The 12,124-nt window shown below is 30.0% G+C and overlaps 1 protein-coding gene across 11 annotated transcripts in view; it reads left to right on the forward strand.

Annotated features, from left to right (window-relative positions):
- The window catches only part of LOC128859108 (homeotic protein female sterile), a 34,502-nt gene that overhangs the window by 10,138 nt on the left and 12,240 nt on the right, over positions 1–12,124 (forward strand). For 9 of the 11 annotated variants that reach the window (XM_054095839.1, XM_054095844.1, XM_054095840.1 and 6 more), the window contains 3 exons: positions 25–195; positions 4,010–4,129; positions 5,531–5,662. In XM_054095839.1, coding sequence (XP_053951814.1) covers positions 25–195; positions 4,010–4,129; positions 5,531–5,662 — 423 coding nt within the window. The remainder of the gene's footprint in view (positions 1–24; positions 196–4,009; positions 4,130–5,530; positions 5,663–12,124) is intronic. The other 2 variants (XM_054095847.1, XM_054095849.1) reach the window with 1 other exon arrangement.

Below are 12,124 nucleotides of genomic sequence, written 5' to 3' on the forward strand. Positions count from 1 at the left end.
TTATTTCATCCCTTTTCGATTTAGGCGACAAGCTTGGACGTGTTGTGCATATAATACAAAATCGCGAACCTTCACTGCGTGACTCCAATCCAGACGAGATCGAAATCGATTTCGAAACTTTGAAACCGTCAACGCTGCGAGAACTGGAAAGCTATGTGGCATCCTGTCTACGCAAAAAAACTCGTAAGCCCTACTGTAAGTTTATCCCAATGACACGCACTACTAGAGAAATTCAAATAAAAAATAAAGCGATACAATGGGAAGATGAGAAGAAATATTTACCTATATTAAAAAGTGCTAATATTAGATACTTTTTATTGAAATAGCAACATAATGAACAGTGTCAAATAGTTAAATTATACAAAGAAGCTTGCAACCAGCTTTTGCCTTTACCAAAAAAAAAGCCACCCAATATAATTTTTTTTAAATACGCAACAATTGTTAGTGCTTTTTTGCTGATTTTTAAGACCCCCAAATTATTTTTGTGTTATTGTTAATGAAAGAGAAATCACAAGTTTTTTTAAAGAGCGCACACGCACACTTACACACATACACACTTCCTCATTCATACTTTGCCGATTTGCATTGTGCTTGTTGTGACCTCGCTTTCGGGGCAAAATGCATTCAAATTGCATTTTTTCAACTTAAGCTTTCACCTGTTTGAGTTTGTTTGTTGTTATTAGTGTTGCTCCACCGTTTAAGTTAGTTTGAAAACTTTTATTCACTCACACTGCTCCCCTATCTCTCTCTCTCTCTCTCTCATACATACTTAAGCCGCCGCGGATTTTAAATTGTTTATGGATTTAATTTTAAATGAATTTTATTGGTTGCTTTTAATAATTAAAAAAATCTGAGTTTATTGTTGATTTTTCAATTTGAGTTTGCTTTTTTCTTCACTAGTCCCATTTTAAATATTACTGCCAAAATCCGAGTTTGCAGCATTTCCCAAAAATTACTGCTTAAATTAAAGTTAGAAATCTACCCTTACGTATTTCATTCTATAGATTTGATGTAATTTTACTTTTGTTTCAAAAATATTTGCACATCACCATTTAATCAAACACATATAATACATATATACATCTTATATTATTTACGTTCTCAACCATTTCCATCTCGCCATATGTGTTGTTTGCAATTTGCGGAATTCCATTGAAGTTTTCAAGCCAAAAGGCAAATAACCCTCTATCCAACAACTTTAGGAATGCCTGAATAGCAGCACTTGATCGATATTCACATCGTCTGATAGCGTAGGCTAGTTCTCTATTTAGTTAAAAAAAAATTGTGTCGTTATGTTTTGCTATTTTACACAAAATGCAAAAAATCACCCTTTTTAGCTACATACATATACATATTATATATAACAAGTTTCCAACTACCAACCAAACTACCTTTCGGTTGTTATCTAACATTTTTGTATCTCAGGCGTATCCTTTTTCTCTAACCGTTATTTACTTTTACTTAAACAAAATTTTAATTACCGGCGTTGCTGCTATTTCCATGCCTAAATTTGGTTCGGACATTTATAGTTCTTACCGAGAAAAATACCTGAATTGTATATTTTGTATAAAGATAAAAATGTAAAAATTTTCGTTCTCTAAAACTAAGCGATTCATCGAAACAGTGGTTTCTTCATCAATTACACAAGAAGCAATAATTTTATACATCGAATTGTACTTTAATTTCGGTATCCGAGAAAGAAATTTAGTTACTGCTTAATTTGTCTTGTGTATTATCACTCGCTCCCAACTTTATATATAACTTCAGTAATTAAAAGGAGCAATTTCGTTTGGAATAAGAAAAAAAATCTTTATCTTCTCGTCCCATTTTTTTCCTTGCAAACTGTAAATTTGTATTCTGCTCCATTTTTTGGGTGTAGCATAGTGAATGACTAAAAACATTTCAGACCACTTTTTTGAAAAGAATTTTATATTTAATAAGAAACCATAATTTTTAACAAACAAACACATAATAGACATTTTTTTAAATTAAAATGATTAAAATCATAGATTAAGCCTTTTTTGTGTGTGTTGCAACAACGCCGCAGCCTATGTTTTTTCGTTCTTTTTTATCAAATTGTGACCAATATGCCCTACTATGAAATGTGAAATATTAAAAAAAGTAGGAGGACGCATACTGTTACATAACAAAATGGGAATGAAACAATATGAAATTCCAGTGAATAATTCAATATTTATAGTAGTGACTGTGTTAATTGGATGAACTAAACACCAACGAAAGCTTAACTAAAAAAAAATACCATACCATACGGTTTTTTATAGCTTTTCTACTACAAGTACTGAAGTAATTTTTGTACATACTAAACAACTGGCTTCACTTAGAATTGGGTACCTTAATAATCGTATTGCTTGATTTGTTGCTGTTGTGATTGAAGTTGGTTATCTTTATTTATTTATTTTTATTTTGCTTCTTTAAGGCAGACCCAATGCGCATAATTTTTGTTTTTTGTTTTTGCAATCTTTTCTAAAATTTAACAAACAAAATGAGTGGAATTTTTTTTTGTACAATTTTACTATTACTGTCGTATTGTATAAAAGTGTGCAAATTCACCGCGCCTTTTTTGAATTTAAATGTGTCTGGCTTGTTCCTAAATTTTTATTTTATTAATATCTCTTTATACCTTTTTGCATTCTATTCTCTCTATTTAAAACTTTTCTTTGATGTGTTTAGTCAAATTTATTTATTTGCAAAATTTTTTTAACAAACGCTTCCGCATGTTTTTAATATATTTTACCTAAGTTATTTTAGTTTCTTTCCCACAAAATTAAAACAAGTTTTATATTAAAACGGTTTGGGAAATATCTATTTCACAAGACACTAAAGCTTTCAAAAATAACTTTTTTTTTCGAAAAAAATGAAAAACAATTTTGCAAAAAAAAGAAAGTAGTTTTATGGACTAATACTTAGCTTTAAAAAATATAATGTTTGGAGAAGAAATTTTATGGTCTAATACTTAAACCTAGAGAACTTTGAATTACATTTTTTTGTATAAAAATTTTAATTTTTTGTAAAAAATTTCAATTTTTTTCTATTAAATTTAAATTTTTTAATAAAAAAATGAGTTTTGAAAATGGACTTTAAGGTTCACAAGCTTTTAGTACATTGGAAAAAATGATTGCTAATGAATGTTTTAATCCCCAAAGCATCAATAATTCTTATGATGTAGATTTTCCCAACGAACTCACGAAAATTTGAGTTTTATATTATTGCACAGAAGTCGTCATCTGGCCATTTATCATACTTTAATGATAAAAACTAAAAAACGGTTACATGAATGGCGTTAGTGTTGGCATATTTTTAAGCGTATTATGTGGGTAATAAAAAATTAAGATATTGGCTATGCAAAAGAGATTTGAGGTACCGATATTCTCTGGTGAAAATATATTTTCTATTTATATTTAAGATTTTTACTTTTTTTTATTAAGTTAAGTTTTATTTTTATCCAATTTTTGTTGTTGCTTTTGTATGCGCTGAAACGACGGCAGTCAACAGTCGAGCCAGGGAATGTTGGATAAATTTTGTTCGTACGTGCATTACTAATATTTTTTTGTGTTTAAGATCTTGTGCATGCTTTTTAATTTCACTTTCTACGCAAGCTAAATTTGCGTAACACAGTATGTTTTATTGTTATGTTTTTCATAAGTAAAAGGATTTTAGTTTTACGAAATGTTTCGGCTGCTTTTTAAAAATTATTAATGCTCAGATTTATTTTTGTGCACTAAACGGGGCTGTTCAAATACACTAACTTAAAAGTACTTGGATAGTTTTATATTTTAGCAGTATTATGTAATGTTTTGTTTTGTATTTTTCAACTTCAGTTTCACGACTTAAATAGAAAAAAAATGAAAGTAATATAACTATATTAGAGTCAGCGAACTAACAACAATGGAAGAATTGTATTAAAATTCCGTAGCTATAAAAAACATTGCATGCTTCCAAACTAATTATAAAATTTCATTTTCTTTTCTCAACTCTCGCGCGTTGATAGATAAAAAGCCATCTGGCAAATCTAAAGATGAACAAATGGCGGAGAAAAAACAGGAATTGGAGAAACGATTACAGGATGTCACCGGTCAATTGGGTACCAGCAAGAAGACAGCCAAAAAAGGTAAATAAGAACGGGAATTTTTTAATTGAACGAAAAAGTTTAAATAAGAAAAAAATTTCAATGAAAAAAAAAATATATTGTTTTAAATCTAAATAAGTTAATTTTTTGGTTACTGAAAAATTTATCGAGCGACAAATTTAAAATTATACAATAGTTTGTCTGAAAGGCAATAAAATTATTAAGAAAAAAATATTAGAGTGAGTGAAAAAAATTAAATAATAGATTGTTTTTCTTGAGTGAAAAAATTGAATCACAGTGTGTGTTCCCTTCGCTCCAGCAATAGAATTCAGTTAATTCAACAAAACTTTCAAACATAGTAATTTGGCTTTTTTCGAAAATGTCTTTCAAAACTCACAAAAAAACTACCTCCACCTACAAAACCTACTCAACACGTAAGGGAGCGATCTTTAAATCTGTTAAGGGGTTATACGCAGTTATTTCATTTCATTTCATTTATTGCCCAAAATCATTTTAACATAGGAGTTTACAAAGTTATGATAAAATTAGATTATTTAGCATTATCCTAACATACATTTGTATTTATCTAGGAGCTTAAATATACGCAGTTATGAAGCAAATAAAAGACGGGTTGTCAAGGATTTATCCTGAAGAAACTTCAGAATATTTTAATTTGAAAATTTTTGGCGGTTATAAAAGCATCCTTCAAGAACGTAACAAAATTTTCTATTTATGAAAATGTTGATTATAGAGCGCGCTGCAGGCGATTTCTGGAACCTCCTTTAAAAAAAGACGATTTACGGTGTACATCGTAACTCAGGATTGGATTATCTGAAATCAAAAAACCAAACAAATTTTGTTAATATATTAGATTATCTAGTAATTAATCGTTCGGCTAATCAAAATAGTGAATTTTCACAAAATGGCAGCTTTTAAAAGAAATGATTTCGATTTTTACCTTGGAAAATAAGTATCAGATTTACAAAAGGAACGATTAATTACTAGAAAATGTATCTTTAAAGATTGAGTTAAAACGGTTGACCGATCAAACAAGCCGTTTTCGAGATATCGTGTACACCGACTTGAAAAATGCCGTTTTGAAAAAAACACGTTTAAAGTTTCAATACCTACCTTAAAACGTGCCGAGGCATCTCTACATATTTAGGTATAACTCCGAAAGTATTGCTTAGATCTACTTCAAATTTCGTGCGTATACTTTTGAATATAGTATGTACATTACAAAAATGCAATAAAAAAAAATCGTATAACCCCTTAAACCGTCAACAACACTCTTGTTAATAATACATTTTTTACGAAAGCGCTCAAATAAAATGAAAGTAACTGTACAAAATTAAAAATTTCAATGAAATCGATATACTTCTTTTCCCCACAAACTTCATCTTCGCTTTCTTTAATTTCTGTCCTTTCTTCCATCTCCTACAGACGAATCATCATCGAATAAAGTGGAAGCGGTACCGCCCACGAATCGCCTCTCATCCAGTTCCAGTTCCAGCGATTCATCATCGTCCAGTTCAAGCGATAGCAGTTCCAGCGATTCGAGTGATAGCGAAGCAGGTTAGGACGCGTTTCATTGAATTTTATATATTTTTTATTATAGATTAATTAGAAGACAAAAAAAGAATCTAGAGGGAAAACGGCAAAATCGATACACATATTCTACTTGCTTGTTTTTTTTTTATTTTATTTTTTTATTTACTAATTTTTTTTTAAATTAATTTTTAACAATAATGCGCTGATAAATTGCTTAAAGTTGCAACATATTAATAATTTGCAAATTCAATTTTATAATTTGCAGATCTTATACTGATTTTATATTTTACATACAATTTTCTATGTGAGCTTACCACTAAATTATCTATCTCGAATAACAGACACACTTTCATGTGAGATTCAAATTTCCTACAATTGATTGTTGCATACTTTTAAGCAGCGCATATAAGTTGGAAACTAATTCTAAAGTGTGAGTTAGGAGACTTCAATGTGCTGCGTATGGTGACCAAATATTTTATACTCCCACTCAAATATGGTCACGTCTATGCGAATCACATCTAACGAACCTTTTACAGGGAGGGAGCACTTATAGTTAAACTTTTTTCGTGAATTATCAAAGTTTAAAGATAACGGCTAATTTATCCTTTGTTATGTTATGGCTTCACAGCAGTGCCCGAATAAAGGCTCGCAAATATGTTTCCACGTTTTTTAAGCGTTCACTGCTGTGGTCGTAATGTTTGGCCATCATATGGGTTAGTTTGCTGTATTAAATTTCCTTTGGGAACACCTTTTTTCGGAGTTTCGAATTTCTACAATTGATTAATAAAAGTGAAAGTACGTCAAACATTTATAGGGAATACATTGAAAAAAAAGTAGCACGTAAAACCTGAGATTTATAATAAGCAGTTTTTCTCTAATTAAATTTGCTAAATGGAATGTGAGCATAATTCAAAGAAGTCCCATGTTTTCTTACCAAACGTATAAATGCAAACGCCAGATCAGAAGCTCATTCTGATTGTGAATCGACAATTTCGATTGTTCCTTTACATCAAACTGGTGTAAAGTTAGATTTTTTCTGCACCTGCGCTATTTTTATATTATATTAATTAAAAGTTTCTCAAATAATAATTTCTAAGCTATACATAATTTTTACAATAAAACGCCCTAAATGTCGCCGTATACCTCCCATTCCATTTTCTTACTTTAAATTTTTTTTTTCTTTAAAAAACAAAAAGTCGTTTATTACAAAACGTCCGAGTTAACAAAAAAAAATCAAGCAGAATATGTTGTATATTTGCCTAAATTTGAAAAAAAGTATATATATACGAGTATTTATAAAATCTTTTCATAGTTTTTCTCTATAAAAATATATATAAAAATTCTTAATTAATTTTTGATTAGCAATTTACTATTCACCCCATGTGCGATTAGTTAATGAAATCTAAATTATTAAACCCATGGGTATAAACCAAGCATTTTAATATTTATTGAAAAAATACAACCTATTTAAAAAACCTTTTAAACCCAACAAAAACAAAAAAAAAAACAAATATGCGAGTGAAAAAACCGTGAAGCAATTGTGTATTGGGGGCAGCCAATCAGAGAGCGAGAGAGCGAGAGCGAATTCGAGGGAGAGTGAGGAAAGAGAGCAAGCGTAAGCATTTAATTTTTTTCTGTTATACATTTAGCAGAGTTGGGAGCCTATTCTCAGCAAAGAAACAAAAAAAAAAAAAAATGTGTGCAAAGGTTTTCAAACGAAAAGAAAAAACCAAAAAAGGAAACAAATTTAAACGTGTGCTTAAATTTAATTGCAAAACAAATTCAAAATTCACTGAGGATTAGCATAGTAAATAAAAAAGAACAACTTTGTTTTTAATATTCAGCTATTTTGAAAAGTATTAAGCAAAAACCAAGCAGATTACAGATATTACTAAAACGAATGGCGTATTCACAAAAACAAAATAAATAAATAAAAAAAACACTGCAATACGAGACTGGTAAAAAAAGTATTTTTAGTAGCATAAAATCACAAAAGTGTGCACAAAAGTGTGGATGATTTAAAAATGTATATACTTAAGTATTAAAAGAAATTTATAAAACCGTTGAATACCAAATGCAACCATGCGCAGCATAAGGCACTTTAAAGCTACTCACAGTATTTTACTTTAGTTATTTTTTTTTATTTTGTTATATAACAACAAAGACAAACAATTTCTTGTATATTTTTTATTTAAGTTTTGTTTTTAGAAGTCCTTAAGTTACTTTTATTTCAAGGAAAACATTTAAATGAAAAATTGTATTCAACACAATTTTGCCTTGAAAAATCTGAGTGGCATGCTAGTTAGTATTAGATAGTTAAAAAGTCGCTACTAAAAGTAGTTAAAAAAAATTAAAACAGAAATCAGTTAATAGTAGTCAAGTTGTTATATCCTCTCTTTTCTAAGCTAAAGAAATAATTTTTCTTTTAAGAAAATGACTTGATTTTTAAAGTTGAGTTCCGTCATTTTGCTTTTAATGCAATTTAGTATTAAAAAATAATTGGCGATAAGCCCGAGCTCTAGTAGTGAAAAAAATTGTGTTTCTAACTCTTTTGAAGTTGTTGCAATAACTAACTGAATTTAACATTAGCAAGTTGTACAGTGTGCCTAGAGTGCAAAACGGGCCTTTAAATTATTAATTTTTTTTAACTCATTCAAAATATTAATTAGGTTGAAATAACCTCACTTTTTGCTGTTACAAAAGTTAGCAACTTTACATAGCAAGAAAATCAAAATTTGTCTCGAAAATATTAAATAACAAAATAGACCATTAAAAGAAAGAATATTTTCACATTCTATTTTGTTACGCACAAAAAGAAAATAAAAAGCTTTCAACAATAATTCAATCATCTCGCCCGCATACACAGCGTCGTATAAAAAAGCAAAAAATCAGTTTTTTTTTGTACTAATTCAACATTTTCATCATACGCAGCCCCGTCTGCTTTCTTCACGCTTCACATTTGAAATATGTTGGAAATATTATCTGCTGAAAACAAAGCGATTTTCTGGTAAAAAAACGTAAAAATTGTAAACAACTTTATAAAAGCAACATGAATGTCTAAAAATAAAACGAAAAATGTTGCAACAATTCAGTACAAAACAAAAAAAAAAAGTAACAATCCTAACTGTAAAGTAATAAAAAAGCGCACACGCACAATTATATAAAATTAACACTTGCAGACAATGTGTAAAAAGAGACTATACGTTTTTAATAAATTTATAAGCAATTTAACGGGTTTAGGCGGTGGTAACCACTACAGAAAGCAAATACGGAGTTTTTTATGCTGAACTTCTGTAACATGACTTGGCGAAAACTAATTAATTAATCTACGGTTAGCGGTTGGTGTTTTAATTCTACCTTTTTTTGTATACTTTATTAAAATTTCTATCCTAATACTTAGGAAAGCTCCCCATTTTAGTAATGAAAACTGTTTTTTTTAGCTCTTCATGTGCACGATATTTTAAAAATTAATTTTGTGTCTACTCATGGCACACATTAAATAGTAGCAGAAAGTTTGAGTAATACCGCAGAGATTTCGCCTAAGTATCCTTTGCATAATCAATAAATTTTTTTACTTCTCGAACTTTTTCATAAAGTTTGGATGCATTCAAAGAGTTGTTTTTCCACTTTATTTTATTCCGATTTGTCTGGCTTGGATTAGTCCAAATATATTTTTGAAAAATTCAAAGATTCTTTTCAAAATCCTTTGTGATTTAGCCTTTGTTGCCCCTATGAAAAAAGGAAGAATACTACATTTTGAACATCATTTCACACAAATCAATTCCACGAATTTTCATTTATCGAACTTCGTTGGCTAAACAAAATTTGTGGTTTGAAAACTTTAACAATTTTGTTTTTTAACTTTGTTTTGCCCAAATAGGTTTTTGAAATGTTTTTTTAAATCCTTCGAGATTTATCCCCGTTTACTTCGAAAAATGCATAGACCTACTTTATGAATTTCGTTTAGTCCAAATGGATTTTTAAGGAATTTTTTAAGGAAACAATTTTTTTGTATCAAAATGTTTCGAGTTTTAATTTTTCGATTGAAAAGAATGCAAACTATATCTCATCCCGAGTGATCAGAATGACTAAATATTTACCAGATGAAAGATCCGTACAAGTTTTTAAAGCTTAAATCCTGAAATCTGGTTTCCTGGTAATTTTAAAAGTATTTTCTAGGCGCCGGTCAATATCTTTTTAGGGTATCATTCGAAACGAATCTAATATATTCTTGCTCGAACCTTTATTAAGCTCGTCGTGCCTTATAACGTATTAGGAAAATGTGTACTCTCTACTCAAAACGCCCTTTAGTTTAATTTACTTATTTCAGTATTTTTCTTTTCCTAGACCCTTTTTTCATTCACATCGATAATATTCGTATTCAGAACATAAGGGCGAAAAATGAATAAGTCCATAATACCAAAAAAAGAAATACAAATTTTGCATACATAAAAGCCGTCCAGGCTATTTAAATTTTTTTTTGTTTCTTGCAACTTTGTGGTTAAATTTTTAATTTTATAGTTTAATTAACTTTTTTGGTATAGTTGGAAAAATTACTTCTGAATTTTTACTCTTTTTGAATTTATTTTAAAGTTTTCTACCTGAACACAGCCTCAGAAATAGTTCAACAAAAGTCTCCTCGTCTTCTCATTAGTGTATTTTGTATTATTATATATACGATCAAGATTGACGAGCTTGGCGTGCGAGAGAGAGAGTCGTAGAGTTAGGTAACATTTTTTCTAAACACTTTGGTAAATTACCACTCCACCCCACGCCTGCACATAACGAGGCAAAAGAAAGCTAGAGAAGGAGGGAATATATCGATTGAGGCAATCGATTGGGTTCGAGTTGGACGACTGTTGTGATATTGTTATGATATGAGTACGGATTCGTTCGCATACCACGCGATTGACGGATTTATTGTGCGTTAGTGGCTAGCTTTAGGCTACAGTTAGTCAAGACGTTGAACTTTGTAAAATAACAATTAAATTATTTATAATGCTAAGTATTGACTAACTGCGGTCGCAGCATGGCACGAGCACCGCACGACTGGTCGATCGTCTACACAAACAACTGAACATCAGAAACAACAACGTTACGTATACGTACACGGGTCACTTGAATAAAAATACTTATAATGAAGAATACCAAAGGATGAGAAAAATGAAAAGTAAAATATATTAAAATATTTATAAATTAAATGTAACTAATTTTTTCGGCTGTCGGCTGTCGGCTTTCCCCTTTACACATTGTTTGCACGTTTTTTTGCTCAAATCAATTAATTAAACAAAAATATGCTTACGAAATAGTTAATTAATTGACTCATTGATTGATATTAATTTTCATTTTGTAAGAAAATAGTAAAGAAACGAATATTACAACAACAACAACAGCAGCAACTACCCTCAATTACAACGTAATATTTTCAAAAAGAACATCAAAAATAATATAACAGCAATAAATAATTTTTTCTGCTTGCCAACTTTTGAGCAAAGAAAAAACGCGAGCCATAGAGCGAAAACGTTGTTTTTAGCAAAATGAAAGAGAGTATTATATGACAAAAATGTTATAGCGAAATGATGACAACTACAAAAATATTAAAAATTCTATATATATGTTTTTTTTTTTTTGAAATTTCAATTTTAGCTTGAATATGTAAAGAACATTAAAAAGAAATATATTGAAGAAGCGTACGGCAACGGTTTTCACACACTTCCAAACACGCAAGAAAAATAGAGTACTATACAAGAGTGAAAATAGTGATGTTGGGAGAGAGGGGAAGAGTGAGTGAAATAGAGGAATGCGATGGGTGCGAATAGCCGAAAATGCGGGGATAATACAAGAACAAATGAGTAGCGGCAAACGAAGGATATATTTGAAGAAACCAAGAATGTGAATGAATATGTTTTAACTCTCAAATGCCATAATCGAGCTGAATGAATGCTCGCTCGCGACCTGGTTTACAACAACAAGCGCACGTACCTCCAGTACCCCTCCAAGGCAGCGTAACAACAGAACAACTACAGTCACGCAATAAAATAAACACGTCTTAGCATAAATATTGGTTTTGTTCCATTTATAATTATTTAACGGTAAAAAACGTGATTGCTTGCAAAATCATTAGATATATAAAAAAAAAAAAACACTGCTAAGCAGGGAATATAAGAAACTGAAGAGAACTTTCTTATGACAAGCAATAGACAAAACAAAAAAAATGTTCGCCAACACAGACACCGAAAATCAGAGATTACAATAACTTGTGCGACAAAGATACGTAAGCAAAAGTTAAAGGATTTGAACGAGGGAACATTTTTTAAGATCATTTCATAAGTAAAATTTCAAACCAGATTTTCGCATACGAAAATCATTATTAAAATTATTTTGTTGAATCAACAACAATCGCAATGAAAATATAACAAAGAATATGTAAAAAGAATGTTGACAAAAACACGCTTAAGCAGGAGAGAAAGAGAGTGTATATTAGGC

Source organism: Anastrepha ludens, chromosome 3, assembly GCF_028408465.1.
Source record: "Anastrepha ludens isolate Willacy chromosome 3, idAnaLude1.1, whole genome shotgun sequence".
NCBI lineage: Eukaryota > Metazoa > Arthropoda > Insecta > Diptera > Tephritidae > Anastrepha > Anastrepha ludens.